At 40.7% G+C, this 19,700-nt stretch overlaps 1 protein-coding gene and 1 long non-coding RNA gene across 2 annotated transcripts; one reads left to right on the top strand and one right to left on the bottom strand.

Moving 5' to 3' along the window:
• Positions 1-2,555: 2,555 nt before the first annotated feature.
• six7 (SIX homeobox 7) lies at positions 2,556-7,055 on the bottom strand. The gene is made up of 3 exons (XM_017472418.3): positions 6,648-7,055; positions 3,323-3,486; positions 2,556-3,152 (listed from the first exon to the last, which is right to left on the bottom strand). The coding sequence occupies exons 1-3, from the start codon at positions 7,053-7,055 to the stop codon at positions 3,008-3,010; spliced, it is 717 nt and encodes a 238-aa protein (XP_017327907.1). The 3' UTR covers positions 2,556-3,007.
• On the top strand, positions 6,986-19,676 carry LOC108267911 (uncharacterized). Its single transcript, XR_001813203.3, has 3 exons — positions 6,986-7,112; positions 9,264-9,326; positions 19,280-19,676. It is a non-coding gene; the product is annotated as an uncharacterized LOC108267911 (long non-coding RNA).
• Positions 19,677-19,700: the final 24 nt, after the last annotated feature.

Here is a 19,700-nt window from a genome sequence, read left to right as displayed (position 1 = left end):
GACACTGACATCCCTCCCAGCCTGCTCTCACCGTGGCTCAGCCAGGAAAAGGTGACAGGTTTTCAGACCTTAAAACTATGCACAAGGTTTTGTTTTCACATCTGTTTTCGCTCTTAGATTCCGTGACGTGAATTGGAAGCTTTATATCCGTTGGCTGAGTGAGGAACTGGATCAATATCGACTTTTGTTTACATGCTTGTTGATACTGATTATCATGGTAACATTGTTAACTCCATGAACGACACATTATTTATTATAAAATACTTATCACTAATCATTCTCACTTGATTGTAACAGATTATACAGAAAATATCTGTGCTACATTGGACACAATTTGTCAAAACCGCTCCATGTAGCTTATAGAAAATGTTTTTAAACTAGTGGTCTGTAGTAAAAGTTCAGAAAAAAAAAAATCTTTAATGCCAAAAGCAATAGGTTTTTGTCCCTAAATTCACATTTATAAGGAAAATCTGTGTTGCAATCACAATCATATGTTGTAGTTTTTATTTTTAATTACTAAATGGCTAAAATAAAAGTTGGAGAACCCTGCTTTAAGGATTCTCCAGCTAGCTTTATTATTTATTTGTAGCTTTAGCTAGCTCGTATTTAAGCAGTCTGACACTTAAATAAGGTTTAAATAAGTTAATAATAATAATAATAATAAATAAGTCATATGCATTTTTCCTAGTTGCAAAAAAAAAACACACATCTGAAAGTACATTTATGGCATTCTGGAAAGTATGAATGGTATTTGTGCTGAAGAATCATATGCAGCATTACTCCAGACCACAAGGAAAGCAAGTACAGTGCCCTCCACTAATATTGGCACCCTTGGTAAATATGAGCAGAGAAGGCTGTGAAAGATTGTCTTTATTGTTTAACCTTTTGATATTTTGTTTAAAAAAAAATCACAAAAATACTCTGCTCTCATGGATATCAAACAATTGCAAAGACAGGACAGATTTATCAAAAAAAAAAAATCTTTGTTAAATATAGGTGCACAACAATTATTGTCAATACTTTGTGCTACCTCCCTTTGAGAAGATAACAGCTCTGAGTCTTCTCTTATAATGCCTGATGAGGTTGGAGAATACATGGCGAGGGATCTGAGACCGTTCCTCCATACAGAATCTCTCCAGATCCTTCACATGTCGAGGTCCATGCTGGTGGACTCTCCTCTTCAGTTCACCCCACAGGTTTTCTATGGGTTCAAGTCAGGGGACTGGGATGGTCATGGCAGGACCTTGATTTTGTGGTCAGTAAACCATTTTTGTGTTGATTTTGATGTCCGTTTTGGATCATTGTCCTGCTGGAAGATCCAACCACGGCCCATTTAAGATTTCTGGCAGAGGCAGTCAGGTTTTCATTTAATATCTGTTGATATTTTATAGAGTCCATGATGCCATGTATCCTAACAAAATGTCCAGGTTCTCTGACAGAAAAACAGCCCCAAAACATTAAAGATCCACCTCCATATTTAACCGTGGGCATGTGGTACTTTTCCATGTGGCTACCTCTCTGTGTGTGCCAAAACCACCTCTGGTGTTTATTACCAAAAAGCTCTATTTTGGTTTCATCTGACCATAGAACCCGATCCCATTTGACGTTCCAGCAGTGTCTGGCACACTGAAGACACCAGAGTTTGTTTTTGGATGAGAGTAGAGGCTTTTTTCTTGAAACCCTTCCAAACAACTTGAGGTGATGTAGGAGACTTCGTGAGCTCATGATATAGACACACGTCCAATTCCAGGTTAATTCATAACATTTCCAGTTGACTCGAACTTCTTAATTATTGCCTTGATGGTGGAAATGGGCATTTTCAATGCTTGTGCTATTTTCTTATAGCCACTTCCCATTTTGTGAAGCTCAATAACCTTTTAACCACAGCTATAATCCTGGGTCTTACCCATTGTTATGAATGATTAATGGAATTTGGACTATGTGTTACCTCATTTATACCACTGTGAAACAGGAAGTCATGGTTGAACAAGTTCCTGTTTCTGATCAGCCAGGTGTACTAAAAAATTTAAAATATCAGTGGGAATATACTTCAAATATATTTTTCTCGTATGAATTCATAGGGGTGCCGATAATTGTTGCACACCTATACTTAACAATTTAATTATTTTTTTTGATAAACCTGTGTTTTGTTTGCAATTGTTGGATATCCATTTTGTGATTTATTTATTTATTTTAACAAAAGATCAAAATGTAAAACAAAAACTATTTTTCACAGCCTTCATTGCTCATATTTACCAAGGGTGCCAATATTAGTGGAGGGCACCGTACATCCATAGTTACACAACAGCTAATTCACATCTCAACAGGACACAGAATCCCAAGTTTTATACCATGCCAATAATATTATACACATCTATTTGTCTTTTCCTTGGATAATGTGATTATTTGGCACACTTTATAAGACACATGGACTTGAATGTTCTAAGGTTGGGAATAAATATAACAATTTAATTAGTGGAGGATACAAGAGATACACACCATAACAGTAGAATTTTCAGCCTCTGAAATAAACAGCCTGATCAGATGGATTTGTTTGTTTTTATTTTATTTCATTATACAGGGTAGAGATAACAGTTTTGGCATTGCCTGAATCAGTTTTCTGAACTATTTTCTGATATCTTCCTGGTAATCAGAGCTTAACAGTCTCAGATAACTTTGTACCTGTTATTACAAATGTGGAAAAAAAAAAAGAAGAAAAGTTTATTTATTTGGCAACAACCAATCAAATTTTAAGTGTCCTTTTAAGTGCAGGTATATACATTCACCAAAACCCCTTCCAGTCTCCGATCCAGTCCGCATGCTCTTCAGATTTTCACTGTATATTTGCTCCAATTCACTCTCCATATCTTCCAGAGTGTGTGCATGTCAGTGGCGTTGAAGCCGATCTTTACATCACGTCTCTGTCTGCGTGTCTCTGCAAGCTTCTGTGGCTTCGTCGGAGTCTGTGTGTGTTTTGTCGGTTTTGGTTATTAGACCAAACCAGGGCTCAGGACTCAAACTCGCTGTCGCTGCTGACCGATATGTCGGGTGTAGAGGCTCTGGTGTCGCTGTTCTCTGGGCTGCCATTGTGATCTATGGAAGAACATTCTGGAAAGCTGCCAGATGGGAGAAGAGTAGAGACTTGTTGTAGTCTGAAAAGAAAAAAAAGAGGAGTGTATAGTTAAATGTCTTGAATTCATTTATGCTTTTGGATTAAATTTTTTCCTTATGGGCATCCCATCAAACCCATGATCAAGAAGCGGCAGAACGTTTCCGATCACACTACCCTGCTTAAGCATTGGGTTGTGTTTGAGATGTATACCTGTTTTTGGCTGATGCTGCTCTGTCTCTCTGGCGTCTGTTCTTGAACCAGTTTCCAACTTGTGTAGGTGTGAGACCTGTAGCCTGGGCCAGGTGCCGCTTGCGAGATGGGTTTGGATACGGGTCTTGTAGGTACCATTCTCTAAGCAAACTCCGTGTCCTTTCCTGATGAGTGCAGAGAGAATGCAGGGTAAAAATGGTCAGTTCAAATTGGGGCTTTTGTATTAAACATCTCTGATTCAAGGTATTAATGAGTGAAGTTGACTTTTTATTTAAATGTGTATAGTGTTTATATGCATTATGGCACATTTGAATGCTTTTGATGTGATTAAGTTTGCTGATATGGAAGTTAAATTAGATGATCAAATTATTCCTGGCCTGCAGTAACACTGCTGACCACAGGGGGGACACATACTGTATGAGTGAGCTCCATAAACCTACATTAGAAAAAAAATCCACTGACTCAGCAATTATTTAACAGCAGGGATCAGGAAATCTGTCCTCCTGTTATCTGTTAGGGGGCAAAGCCTAGGACTAATCCTGAAATGTGTTTAATCTCTCAATTTTTGTAGAAATTTGTGTGCCGTTTGACCAACAAGGATCTTGTTGGTCAAACGTCAACGGTCGGTCAAAGGATCACAGTGGGCGGCTGTGTCTCCGGTGGTAGAGCGGGTTGTACACTAATCGTAGGGTTGGCGGTTCAATGCCCAGCCCACATGACTCCACATACCGAAGTGTCCTTGGGCAAGACACTGAACCCCAAGTTGCTCCCAATGGTAAGTTAGTGCCTTGCATGGCAGAGCTGCTACCATTGGTGTGTGAGTGTGTGTGTGTGTGTGTGTGTGTGTGTGTGTGTGTGAATGGGTGAATGAGACACAGTGTAAAGCGCTTTGGATAAAAGCGCTATATAAGTGTGCCATTAACCATTAATCTTATTTATTGCCGTAATCTTGTAACAGGCAAATTCATTTGTGTGGTTTTTTTTTAAAAGTCTTTCTACTGGATAAAGTTAACAGACTAATATACTAGGCCTTAAATCTTCGTCCATTTCAGCTACAATTTAGAGGACACACTCGGACTCTTGGTGTCTACAATCCAGCAGCCGAGTTAATCTGACTGAGCATTCGTCTTACATGGATTATCATTGTCTACAGCCAGAGGAGAGAAACGACTCTCATTTTAAAGGGAGAAAATCATCAGGGGCAGAGGAGATTAAATGCCACAGGAGGTCCTTGGCACAAGAGGCTTAAAGGGGATTTCCACAGATTTTTTTCCCCTTCACATTTCTGCATAATTCGATCATTGAGTAGTTAGCCAAGTCATTTGGATTGTTTTGACTAAGAATGTACCATTTTAGAAATATTTACCCAGTCAGAACTGTATAGATAGATACGTTATTGATCCTGAGGGACATTTCAGTGATCCCAAGGGAAACTGCAACGTTTTCTGAAGGAAAGGCTGTTTACAACTACAGAAACCAGGAGTCTGATTTTAAAACCTTTGAACTGTCTTTAGGACAATTTGCTTTAAGGTTTTGTACATTAGACTGGATAAGCTATCAGATTCATGCATTAACGCACACATCTCAATTCACGACAGGTTAAAGCCAGTCAATACTTCTAAAGCAACTGGTAGCTGACATTTATTGTCTATGTTTATTTTCATTCAGACTATTTACTGTGAGAAATGGTACATGCGATTACAAGGACATCCATCTATCCATCTTCAACCGCTTACTCCTTTTCAGGGTCGCGGGGAACCTGGAGTCTATCCCAGGGAGCATCGGGCACAAGGCGGGGTACACCCTGGACAGGGTGCCAGTCCATCGCAGGACACAATCACATACACATTCACACACTACGGACACTTTAGACACACCAATCAGCCTACCATGCATGTCTTTGGACTGGGGGAGGAAACCCCCGCAGCACGGGGGAGAACATGCAAACTCCGCACACACATGGCCCTAGCGGGAATCGAACCCCGGACACTGGAGGTGTGAACGTGCTAACCACTAAGCCGAGTACAAGGACGTCTATTTCAAAAATGTCTCACAGCACTAGTGTAAACTTATACACACAGTACATGTAGCAGTGGCCTGATGAAGGAACAGCCGGAAAGCAGAGAGAGACAGTACAGAATTGGAGAATTACAGAGCAGATGGAGATTGCTGGCACTGGAACAACAAACTAAATCTAAACATCTGTTTTGCGATAAGCGGCAATTTACAGTGCCATTAATTCAAAAACCCCGTGTATGTAGAGATGAAAATGTGACTCCGCTATATATCATCGATGACAAATACCAGCAGCCACAACCCTACAGTCCTGAAATGAATCAGAAGACGCAATCAAAGGGCCATCGTGTCAGTTGATTGAGTGAACTGGATTAATTGTATAATCGACTAATTATGGGAATATAATTAATTGTCGAAAAATCCTGCCAGTCCTATAGCTGGGAAAAGGGTGCAGGGAAGAGAGATAAACATACATGTAAGGAAAATGGCAATCACAAAAGTACACAAGATGTGTAGTTTCAGTTGTAAACTGGCTGACAAAAAAAAAAAAAAAAAAAGAATAGCTCCAGTCATGTTGTGTGTGATACGTTTCCATCACAAACAAAGAAATCAGTCAGTAAATTCCTCTAGAATGCTGCATTTTCCCTACATAAAGTTTGGCTAATTAATTCATCCATCCATCCATCCATCCGTTTTTCGTACCACTTATCCTACACGTGTTCGCAGGGAACCTGGAGCCTATCCCATGGAACTTGGAGCACAAGGTGGGAGACACCCTGGACGTTGTACCAACCCATCGCAGTGCACAATCGCACACACGTTCCCACACTACGGACGATTTGGAAATACCAGTCAGCCTACAGCGCCAGTCTTCAGACTGGGGGAGGAAACCAGAGTACCTCGAGGAAGCCCATGAAGCACAAGAAGAACATGCAAGCTCCGTGCATGCAGGACAGAGGCAGGATTCGAACCCCTAACCCTGGAGGTGCAAGGCAAAAGTGCCCCACAAAGGTGTGCCAATTATTTCAAATAATTAAATAGATAATAAATCTTAGCCTAAATGATTGTAGGCTACAGTTTATACTATATCATATGGCGAAGTTACAGTGTGGCTTGCAAAATTGGTTTATTTTGTAGTCTATCTGTGTTAAAGTAACACTCAGTTGTTCTGCCAGTGATCCGGCTTCATTTAGATTACATAAAACCTTAATTGAAGGCACTTTATTAAATTAATAAATAATAAATAAATAAGTACATTTTGTGGCATTGACTCCACACACTAAATAATAATGTGAGCTCGTGTCTTTACCTTGAAACAGTGCGTTTTCTGCTCGCCGTCCCAGATAGTGCGGGGTAGAGGGAACTTCTTGCGGATGCGGTACTTCTCCACGGGGCCCAGCGGCCTGCCGCGCATGCGCTCCGCCTCGCGGTAATGCGCGTGCAGCCACAGGTCCTGCAGCTTGGCGTGGGACTCGCGCGTGAACCGGTGGCTCTGCAGGATGCGGTAAAGCGCCTCGAAGTCACCGCCGTGAAAGGCGACCAGAGCCCGCGCGCGCATCACCGACTCGTGCCTATGGAGCGCCTCGCCTGCAGAACCGGGGGCCGCCGCCGGAAGTGACCACAGAAACCGGCCCAGGCGCTCCATGTCCCCGGTTTCCTCCAAGTTCTCACACACCCGAGCCACCTGATCCGCGGTAAACATCGGCAAGGGAAACATCTTCCTTGCCTTAGTCTTCTTTCCAGGTGCGACACTCGCGCGCCAGAAATGATTCAGGTAAAGTTGGCGCACTAAAGCGCACAAGTTTGCGCACAGCTCTCAAGCGGGTCTGTTCAGGAAGAAGTGTCCGTGGTGTAAAAAAAAAATCCAGCTCAGGACGTTGAACTGTATGTAGTTTGCAATAATAAAGCTGTGTAAGCTGCTGTGTGTGTGTCAGGTTGCTGTAAAGGAGAAAGACCAGAAGTCACGCGCATTTATAGTCAAGACGCTATTAGCATGTGTGTAGTTGTTTTGAGAGAGGATTATACGCCTCGATCATTAGACACTTAGCAGGGGGGAGTGAACACCGAGGTGACCGACTGATCAAACTGCTCGTTAAACCCTGGAATATATCAAACATTTTTAGGATTGCTCTAAGATCATGCTTATTCCCTTGTTTTAGTAGTGCGTGTTGCTGAAAGTCCACTCACATAGTGCATTAATCAGGTTTTTAATTATTATTATTATTATTTTAAATCCCAAATTGTTTACACTGTGGAATCTTTCAAATAAGAAGTGAATGATTTTCTGTGGCTCTTTTAGAAAGTAGAGAGAGACTACATGCCAGGCTCTTGTGGTGTTGAGTGTGATGGTTTGTTGTTGGATGTTAAATAGAGAATGGGGAGGGGGGGCATTTGTATTAGAATCTGCCTGTGAATTGTGTGTTAGCTTAAAAGCTAAAGGAAGACTTGAACCTGTTAGACCAGGGGTGTCCAATCTTGTCCGGAAATGGCCGGTGTGGGTGCAAGTTTTCATTCGAACCAAGCAGAAGCCACACCTGAGTCTATTGAAAGCCAAAATCAACCGATTAAACAGGTGGAATCACATGCGGCTCATGCTTGGTTGGAATGAAAACCTGCACCCACACCGGCCCTTTACGGGAAAGATTGGACACCCCTCTTTAGACAAATGCAAAGTCGCTGACAGGAGGGTAGAGACTAGGTCTTATCTTTCTCCACACGTAAAAGTGTTGCTCAGAATCGATATTTACATAGATGTGTCATATAAGATTGTTTTTAGTGAAGGGAAAGCCCAATATTCCACATAGGCTTACAAAGAGACAAGCGATTTAGTTAATTGGATGAAAGAAGTTTTTTTCTTTGGAGAAACTGTCCTGAATAGATCACTCAGTATTTGTTAGGGTGTATATTCTGTATATGCATAGACTGATCCTTTTGCATACTAGTTAAGAGTTGTATTGAAACGCCAAGCGTCTATCGGTCGTCTTTAATTGGACTTGACTTTTCAACCGCATTGTTTAAATAAATCACAGAGCTGCTGCTTTGAGACTGAGGTTGTTTAAAGTGGTCCAGATTCCTCCTTTACCTGCGTGCTTAATACCGTGTAAATTGATCTGCACACTTTAAGTTACACCATATCCTCAGCCACCCTGAAACAGGATAAAACTCCGTCTGTGCACTCACTGTGGGGACACCATGGCTACGTCCCAAAGCGCACACTAACACACTAAATAGTATGTCAAAGTTCAAGTTTTTACACCACCTATAGTGGCGTGTTATTTTAGCTTACTATTCGCTCAGTTGGTTTTAGGGTTGGGATGCAGCATGTGTGATCTGCTTAACCTTGCTTTTTAGGAAGATCTATTGGCACTAATCAGTGGTTCAGAATCAGAGTGGAAATTGTGTATTGTCTGACTAAACAAACATGTATTTTATACTCAATACAAGTGGCAGTGGTGGCTTGGCAGTTAAGGCTCTGGGTTACTGATCGGAAGGTCGGGGGTTCTAGTGCCAGCACTGCCAGGCTGCCACTGTTGGGCCCTCGAGCAAGGCCCTTAACCCTCTCTGCTCCAGGGGGCGCTGTATCATGACTGACCCTGCGCTCTGACACCAACTTCCTGACATGCTGGGGTATGCGAAGAAATGAATTTCACTGTGCTCTAATGTATATGTGATCATCGAAGACTCATTATCATTAATACAGTGTGACAAATAACAGATGCACACTAAATGGTGTATATTTTATATTGCTAAGGTTAGGAAATAGAGAAATTATGTAAATATAAGAACTGAGTTGCAAACTTAGGCAACAGTTTGGGGGACAAAATGAATGCAGAAAATAATGTGGTAAGCAGAAATAGATAAATGAATAGGCTTGTAGTCTTTTTAAGGCGTAATGACGACGATATTTTTTGTTTCTACATTACAGAATGAAGAGTGAGCAGTGGAGTATTAAGGATCCAACAGTGGCAGACACAATTGTGATAAATGGGTTAGTGTTGGTGCATATATTCATTCATTCATTCATTCATTCATTTATTCAATCAGCTTCAGTGGCTGCTTTATTCTGATCAGAGTCATGGTGGATCCAAAGCTTACCCAGAAACGCTAGGTCCACTGAAGGAATACACCCTGGATGGGATGTCACGTCCAATCCATGGCACCATGCACACACATTCACACCTAGCAGCAATTTAGCGTAATCAATGCACCCACAGGCATATTTTTATGAGATCTAAGGAAGAGGACCTGGGGGAAACCGAGTAACCTGAGCTCAGGAGAACTGGAGATGCTGGAGCTGTAATGTGCCAGCCTACGAAGCTTATTCATTGTTGAATTAGATTTTTTTTTCTTTCCTATATAGATTTTAAATAATAATAGCTGTAATAATAGCTGAGTACTGAAAAAAATACACAAGACTATATGAAAGCTTTGTCAGTTAATACCAGAGGAAATAAAATGTGATGGACTTTGTATATAGTGTTATAACACTATATACATCACTAAACTAATTCAGGGTCTGAGTTTAGCATTAACCAAGTCAAGTCTATTTTCTGCTTACACACCCGAGCCGTATAAGCTGGTACACTTGAAATTTGTAGCTGAAGCCGTTGCAGGGTTTGTGTTCAATAATGAGGTCTAAGTGATTGCATAGGCAGTAAATCCAAAGCTATGGGTGACCATATGGAAATAAAGGACACAGTCAGGTAAAGGGTAAGTGTGCTTTACACTGACGTTAAGAGACTTTAGTCTGTGGTTGGTTCAATATCCACAGAAACCTGCACGTGTAATTATAAACCTCATTAACACAGGACACAGACAGGCACACACCTTAGTTTAGGTAGTAATGAACATGTGTCCTATCAGGTGACAAAATAATCATGAGTGTAAATGGTTTTCTCGGGACAGTTCTGGCTAAATTAATACATTTACATATTATAGTATAGGTTTATGTCTAACTTTATATAACTGCCGAACTGATTATCTGCATTTCTGTAGAGGGCCTTTGTAAATAAATATGAACCAAAGCATTTAGATAACAACATGAATACAATCTCTCTCACACACACGCACACACTGAGAGCTTCAGTCTAAATCTGCTTAACCGCTCTTAAGCCGCTAGAATGATATCATTATATGACGTGAACAAGTGCAATTCATGTGCAACATGTGGAAAAGTTGCCCTTTTATTAGGTTTTGGATATGTACTCGTGCTGATAAGTATAGAGTTAAAACACTGGGGTGAAATCGCTTTCATGGTCTGGGATTTTTTTTTTTCCTCCCAGTGATAAACAAAAACAAGGGAAGAAAGAAAGAAATAGAGCTACACTGTAGTATAATTAATGGCTTTTAAACATATTATATATATCTAAAACTTATTTTATTGAAATCAGTAGCTCTAATTGTTGTACAATAATAACAATAGTTTTATCTAAATATTCATGTATTATAAATTAAATGGATCTAAAGTCACATTTAATATGTGGTAAATATGCTACTATACATTACCACATGTAAATAGTAAATAATTTTGAATAAATAATATTAGTCAATATTTTTACAGACAGACTTTTATTTATTTATTTTGTTTGTTTGTAATGGTCTATGGCATTTTTGCTTATATAGTTTAATAATGTACAAAGTGAACAGACTGTTACTCTGCTATATTACTAGATCTTGCCCCAGTTGGTCGTTGTGTAACCCTCTAATGCTCCATTGTGTAAACAGAAAGATTTAGTGAGATTTGAAACGTTCCTACCCCCCTCGCCCTGTTTTAGACACATCCCTGTGGAACCCCACTTGGTTTAATGAAATAAAACAGGCTTAAATTCGGGGCATTTTGCTTTAAAATGAGCTGCTAATATTGCCACCAGGCAAATCAAGTCTAGTGGGGGGTGAAGCGGTTTTACCACAGCCTGAGATATCCACAATTAACCAGCCACTGGGAGGAGAACTAATTAGTGTTATCTCCTTATCACCCAAGCTTCTCCTATTCCTGAGTCAAGAGGGTCACACAATTACAGACTCTTCCACTGACACACACACCGTCGAGATGCGAACACCCAATCACGCTGTAATACTCCGCAAATAGGTAATCACAAACTCGTTTGCACGTGAATGAGCGCCTTCTCTCGGCCGGTAATACCCCCAGTCCTCCCCAGCAGAGCTCCACTGAATGGCATTTACCCGCTAAAGCACTGTTTCACTTCCCCTCCTATTGTTACAGTGTGGAAAAGAAAAGATAAACTGTTTTAGCCCCGGTGAAGGGGGCTGTGCAGACGGGACAGTAAACAAGTAAACCCAGCAGAAACAAATATTGGGAGAGAGACGCTAAAGGAGGAGGAGGGGGATCAGGAGAGCAGTCAGGAATGACCCTGGAACAAGAGATTTGTGTGGTATATTTGATTATTTATAGCGTGTAATTAGTTTATCATTGAGATATGTATGTTGTGTGTGTGTATATATAAATCAGGAAAGCAGTTTGGGTTTAAAAAAAGAAAATTCTGCAACATATATTGAAAAATAAACAAAAGGCCGTGTCGAAAATGTATCTTGGGACACAACACATATTGCATACACCGGGGATACAGTATTAATAAAGAGTATATAAAGAGTAGGGGAAAATTTAGTGTAGTAAAATTAATCTTAACTACCTGCTACAGTGATCATGAACGTGTGGGAAACGAACTGACACAAGCAAAAAGCAAGTTTAACTGAGTTTATTCTTTGCCTGAAAATAAAACATTATAGGTAAAAGGTAAAAACGACATTGTTTAGTAACTCAGGAAAGGTTTGTGGTAATAACTGGACTTTTTTTCATTCTCAGCACTACCAGAGTGTGAATTCTGCCTCATGAGTTGTTACTATAGAAACACAAATGTATTAGAACAAGCACATTATAAACCTGTGATTTGCCTCACAGCTGGAATCCAAATCTGACCAATCAAAATGGATTATTATTAGTTTGGATACAGCTGTACAGATCCATGGAAGTTTTCAAATCTGGTTATATCATATAGACAGTACAGCATTAAGAAATGTATTACACATGTCATACACTGGAATATATTTCTGTTAAGAGACGCCAAAAAGCTTACAAATTTTTACAAACGCCTGAAAGCAACTCGTTAATAATTGGTTTGTGGAAAGGTGTTGCTCACTGTGCTGACTGGAAAAAACGTCATGGGATGATTCATGAAACAAACACCAGATCCTTGGTTGATTAATAGCACTAATCAGATTAGATTACACGTTTTTGTGTAATGAAAAAGATTAGGTTACTAATTATATCTTCAGTACGTAATCACTACCTGTTTACATGTTCTTTCAATGTAATCCTTCCAGTATGTTCCTATCTGAACACAGAAATATAACACTGAAAGTCAAATGCAGTGCTTTTTAAAGTGCGGTCCTGACCCAGGATTCGTTCCTCAAATATTCCACCCAAGAGAGGAAAATACTCCGCTGAAGTAATCCGAATTGGGAAACACTTGCATAAAATATTATTCATAATAAACACAACAACTAGGATTCAATTCCGCTGAGCAACATACCAACGTGTAGCACATGGGCAACTGAAGATTAGACATAGAGAAGACACATTTTCCTGCAGCTGTCCAGTTTTCGGTGAGTCTATGCTTGCTACAGTCTCAGGCCCACTAGTGTGTTTTCGTCTTAAAATGAAAACGATCCTCATCCACACTGGCGTTCATGCTGTGTTTCAGAAACGATCCTCGTCCACACTACACGACCAAAAACGCATGTCACATGACCATGCGCATACAAGCGTAAACAGGAAGTTGGCTGCTAGTCCAAACTGGCGTTCCGTGTTGGGCTTACGCCGCTTGAAATGAGATTTGTTGCCGATCGCTCTAATCATAGCTCGCCTCTTGTGCATGTAGGCAGCTGCAGTATTATAAAATACAGAATTTAATCGCGAAATGACGACAAAGCCAGCACAGCTTGCGGTTCAGTCTCCGTGTTGTTGTGTATACGATCAAGGTAGCGTAACGGTCATATGGTAGGCGATTGACGAATCAGGAAAGGATACGCAACGATCCAGAAGACCCAATCTGGATCTGGGGCTAATGTGGGCGGAGCCACGCCTTGGTTTTCAAAAGTCTTCGTCTTGTTCTGTTTACACTGAAACGTTAGCCTGGAGTTTTCAAACTAAAACAGGGTCTTCGGCGCTTCCAAAAGTCTCTGTTTCCGAGGGTCGAAAACGCCAGAGTAGTGTAGACGACAGGCGTAACCGTAGCAACAGTTGTGTTTTTTTAAAAACGAAAACGCACAAGTGTAAGCCGTGCCTCAGTTACCTGTTGTTGGTTGAAAGGAGTGGAACCTGATGTGGTCATCTGCTGTGGTAGCCCATCCACCTCAATGTCTGAGATGCGTTCCTGCTAACCACAGTTGTAATGAGTTGTTAGTAGAGTTACCATAGACAACTTCCTGTCAGCTCAAACCAGTCCGGCCATTCTCCTCTGGCCTCTCTCATCAATAAAGCGTTTCGACCAAGAGAACTCTAGACACTGCTGTGTGTGAAAATCCCAGGAGATAATCAGTTTCTGAAATCTGACACCCAACAAACATGCCACGGTCATAGTCACTGAGATTACATTTCCCTCCATTTTGGTGTTTGATTTTGATTTTGAACTGAAGCTCTCCTGTGTCTTCATGAGTTTATGCATTGCACTGCTGCCACATGATTGGCTGATTAGATAATTGCATGACTGAACAGCTGTTCCTATTAAAGTGGCTGGTGAGTGTATATATACTCATGTTTGAGTTACACAGAGTTGCCAGTTTACTAGGTATTTGGTATACCTAACGTATTAACTAAGAAATCTATAGTATACTTTAATTACAAATAATATAATCATAATGTGTTTATATAACATTGTTCCCTTGCCAAATTTATGTCCATATTTGAAAAGAAAAAACGACAGCAATATTGTCTTGGACTTACGGGAAATCTTTGGACATGGATCCAAGGTTAAAGTCACTAATAAATGAGTCTTACACCGTTTAAAGTGTCATTGCTCATTACAGCTGCCTGTGAAGGCAGCATCTTAGCAGGTCGTCCAAGTCCAAATGTCTTATTGGACCATTGATACAGGTGTCTCTGCTGCAGCTTTAGAGGACAGACAGCAGGTCTCATGCTCCAAATGTTGACATCCATGGCCCTAGCTTCGTGAAGTGATCTGGGGTAGTAAAAGATGAAACACAGGGTGAAGAAGTTCATGAGATCATAATCGGTTATCCTTGTGTCCAGTGATCAGAGGACAATGCCAAATGTTCTGAGCATTTTGTCCCCAAGATTCCCACCATTCAAAGCTGGGATGCAAGGTTCTGTTTATATATTCTGTACTGGACCGTGTAAAGGTTCAATCCAGGACCGCTGAAGGGTTCTTTGGTTTGTCGCTTTGGGCAATGCTTAAATGTTCTACGTAGAACCCTTAAACAGTGTTTGTGTTTTCAAAGTGGGTTCCAAGAGTAATCTATTTAGAAAGCTAAGAATCCTTAACTACCCAAAGAACTCGAGAAATTCTTTATTGTTAATTTAAAAAAAAAAAAAGGACAGAAAGAAAAATACGTCCTCTGTGAAATTCCCCAGTTATTTGTGCGCCAACATGTTTTTAGGAATAAGACAGAAATAAATGCAGAATTCTGCTACACAAAAGCCAACAGTGATCTACTACTGTGTAATGAAAAAGAGCACATACCCTGCATCTGGACATGCAGCTAAGATTTAACTTCTTTAATATTGATTAAAGTAGTGTACATTTGGGTCACAGTGGCTTCATTTGTCTTGTCTGTCCAAAGTTTACAACCATCCAGATAGTCCATTCCTCAAATAAATCCATGTACCAACTGGTGTTAGCTAGCTTATCACAGCAGACCAAATACATCTCTTCAGTTTTTTGGACAACCTTGGGTGTTCGAGTCTAGGACTCTAGAAAAGACCCAGTTAACAATACAGATTCAGTATGTTTGTTTAAAGCTAGAGGACTTTTAAAGAAGTGTTATGTGATTTATCGCTCATGGCCTGAACAAGGCAAGAATTTACTCTGGATGGGACACCAGTCCATCGCAGGGTACCATGCGCACACTCGTTCACACTTAGGTGCAGGTTAGTATAGCCAATCCACCTACTGGCATGTTTTTGAGAAGGAAACTCACGCATGCACATGGAGAACATGCACAGAAACTCCACACAGACAGGTCATAGATCGCCCCAGAGATCGTGGAGCTGTGACCACCGTTCCACCCTGCTCTGGTTATGTTACAACCACGTAGCTGTGCTTTTGAGAACCATGGTCCTCTGTTTGAACCCCTTGATTTTTGGCCTGCGTGGATATGATGGTTGGGTGTTGGTGCAGTGGAGCAGAATCTCGCTGATGGTTCTTGGTATTTAGTCAACCACTTCATAGTAAATCTGGATTTACTCTGTCCTTCTCTTATATTCAGGGACATGTCATCGTACTAGAAAATAACTCAGCGTTTAACGAAGTGGGTAGGATTTCCGCTTCAGTCAGACATATTAGTCATGTTGAGTAAACCCAGCACGCTTTGTTGTTTACAAGTACTTTAGATCTAACTGCTTGAAAGTGCTTTATTATGTGCTACCTCCCAACAACACTGATCAGTTTACTGAGCCATAAAACTGACCCAGGACCAGCTTAAAAGGTCACAACTGGCCAAGACAGCCGTCCACGGGCAAGGTTCCCCTCCCCTGCAGCTCAGGTCGGCTAATCTGAAGGCCGGCTGCCTCCTGCTATCATCCAAGGGGAGGCTGTTGCTAATTGCTTATGTCGTAAAGCTCTATGACCCGCATAAGTCTTGTTCCCCAAAGCTGCCAGGATAAACCCCACTTTGCCTCACCAAACCTGCTTAATAAGGATCGTTATCCACAACAACATCCCTAATTCCCTTCATCCATCCCTCCACGACATGCCTCCTGGTTCTATTCTTAGAGAAGGGAGGGGTTGAGGAGAGAAGGAAAAAGAAAGCGAAGTAAAGATAGACTGCGACAAGGATGACTGGGAATTTCAGGAAGTTTCTGGGAAGAACGAGATGTTCCGTGTCTTTACTGTGCAGGCCTGACGGAGATATCTGGTGGAATTAAACGTGTTCGAGCAGATCTCATCAGTGCGTGCCAATCACTGTGAAACCAGGTGTGTCCACACACACACACACACACACGTGTCCAGCTCAGTCCAACCTGCTCAGTCATTTATGTGTGTAATATCCTCCTTTATTCTTCAAACGTTTCTCAGTTCTCCTCCAATCCGATTCTTCAAATCTTCTAAGCTGCACCGTCATTTCCTTCTCAGTAAAAGTTTATACGTGATATTAATAGGGTGTAGTAGTACAAGTTTTGGATATTTAAACATTCATTAATAGATCAGTGTCACTCATTCGGTTGATTTTTGAAATGGCCAGTTTATTAGGTATTGCTACATGGTGTCTACGCTCACTGTTCACTTAATGAGTGTAGCACATTTTTCATCAATTTATCTTCCCCTTATGGGCATTGGATCATTTTCAGCACACCTACCTCCAAACACTGCCCTTTAGTACTCGTCTGCTGGCCTGGACTGCTGCTGGCTGGTTTGTGGACTGTTTTTCAGCCCGACAATGAGCTCGGTGACAATGAGCTGTTAAAAAAATCGAACCTTCTTCTGATACACGTATACCACAGCGACAGTGCGTCCCATCGATGGACGCCAACATCATCATGCCTCCCAAGTGTACAGTAGACGGAGACTTCCAATCCCTGACTACTTACAATTGTAGTCCATTTGTTGCGGCATCGTTTGTAACTGACAGAACGACCTTTACGGCAGGTGTATCTGATAAAACAGTCACTGAGTGTATGTGGGGAGAGAAAACTGCCTCTTCAAGAGTTTATGAAATAATCCAGCAAGAGTGGATAATATTGTCAACTTTCATGAGTAACTCCAGAGAAAATAAGGAATGATGGCACATGCTCTCGTAGGAATACAATCAACAGTGGGCCGGACACAAAGTGGAGTTCCTGTTAACACCCTGACGCTGATTATTTTCCTATAACCGACGGACGTAGCACTAGGTAAGGGTAGCTAACTGTCTTGGGCCCCAGAAACCAAGGGCCCCCTAAAAACGCAAACAGTATGTTAAAACCGTGAACAGGGCCCCATTCCTATATTTTGCCTAAGGCCCTCAAATTACTAAATCAACCCCAAGTTTTCTTCTTATTATTTATATCAAAGCAATTTGCCAACAATTAAAAGGTTTAAATGAAGTTGTTTAAATGAATTTGAAGAATGGCATGTCGTACATTTATATGTTTATACTTGCACTTAATTTTGTTGAACATCCAAGAAACAAGTTCCTGTTATCACTTATGCTACAGTGGCTATAAACAGTCATTCCCTCACCATCCATTCTTATGTTACCAAGAATCCAGAAAGCACAAAGTCCTGAACGTTTTTCCTATTGACCATCTGCTGTGTCGTATAGAAAATTATCTAACCAATCAGAACAGAGTATTCGACAGTGCTGTGGTGTAACACTAGTATGTAGTATGGTTAATGGCGATTCTCTATATCAACTTCACCTGAATTACACTTCTGAGCATATGCTTTGAAATTTCAATCAGTGCCACCACTGTGTTTGGCTGAACATTTCACCCATTTAGAGCACAGCGATGATTCAAATGAGGTGATGTACAATATTAACGAATATAAAGTAATCAGTAAATTAATTTACAACCTGGCGCTCATCCCAGAGTCCTGTATCTTTCTTCTGCCAGCATTCCACTGGCACATCTTCTACCTGTCACTCAGATTCCTCAGCTAGCAAGAGCCGATAATGGGATCTGTGTCACTGGTGTCTGGTGCCATTTGTATAAGAGAGAGTCTAAAGAGCAACAGTACACGTGTGTCGAATGAACTTCCAACCTCAATCCGGACTGCAGAATCTGTCACTATTTTCAGAAAACAGCTAAAGACCCACCTCTTCCGTGAACGCTTGACTAACCCCTAAAATGCCAACCCCACATTATTTAAAAAAAACAACTTACTCTGGCTCTTACTCCTCTACTCTGCGCACTTTGCTTGTCTAGAACTCAATTATAAATCTTGTATGGTAGCACTACTTGTACTGTTGCTTGTATTTCCTAATTTATAAAGTTGTTTTGGATAAAAGTGTCTGCCAAATTAATAAATGTAAATGTATATCGAAGTGTCAGGCTGAGACTGTAAAAAAGAGCTTCTCGTTATTAGACCCATGAGTCTATGTCAGTGAGGATTGTATGTATAATGTTGTATTAATTATCCTGTAATCAGGTAACTAGAGAAACCTAGTTAAGTATAAGATTTGATATTTTATATATCTGATGTGATGACCTTGATGGAGTAACAGGTGAAGGACTAGGGCTTAGTTTAATGTTAATATGGTGTATGTGTTACAATATAGGCTTATAAAGAGATTGTAGAAGTATAGTCTTACTAATTTCCTGTGTTTGTTTTTGGAAAAATGTTTTAAAAATGACTGGATGACAGATTTATTAGCTGTAGTCAAAAATCCTACACCAACATCCATTGAAGGGAGTACAATAAAAATTGCAATTCCTCTTTTTGACCACCAGATGCCACTAGCGTACACTTCGAGTAATTAGCTGCATAGGTCAGGGTTAAAACGTGTTTTTAAAGGCTCGTTTGACATATTAATAAGTAATGCATAAATATTAAATGATTTCATATACCCTTACTAATGTCTAAAAACTTACTACTACTACACGACTTTTACAATGACCTATACTCATCACAAAGCTAATTTAGTTTGCTTGTACAGTGGAAGTCATTTTTATTCGATTTTATTCACCACCACCTATTGGTCTTCTCACAACCAGAAGTGATTATTGATTCATTCATCTTCAATAACTGCTTTATTTTTGGTTAGGAGCAGACATAACAGTGGATCCAGAGAACAATCCCAATCCCAGGAACGCTGGGCGTGAGGTGGGAATAGACACGGATTGGATGCCAGTCCATTGCAGGGCACCGTGTACACACATGTTTTTGGGAGGAAATGGGAAACCCCGGAAGAAATCCACTAAAACTAATATTCCAAGGATCATCCACACAGACAGTAACCTGAGCTGAGGATTGAAGCAAGGAACCCTGAGCTGTGAGGCAGGAACGCTACCCACTGGCGATATAGTTATTAACTACCGATAAAATACAAGCATTGTAACTTACAGGGATTTACAGAGGTACAGCTGAAAGCCAAACAATATTGTATTCTAGTATCTTCATAGTCTATTCCATGTTGCTCTACTGCCCCCTATTGGTCCTCTCACAACTGGAACTATTGCCTGTCA

Source organism: Ictalurus punctatus, chromosome 7 (genome assembly GCF_001660625.3).
Source record: "Ictalurus punctatus breed USDA103 chromosome 7, Coco_2.0, whole genome shotgun sequence".
NCBI lineage: Eukaryota > Metazoa > Chordata > Actinopteri > Siluriformes > Ictaluridae > Ictalurus > Ictalurus punctatus.
Note: the sequence above shows the minus strand (reverse complement) of the source record. Positions and strands in the feature narration are given on the sequence as shown.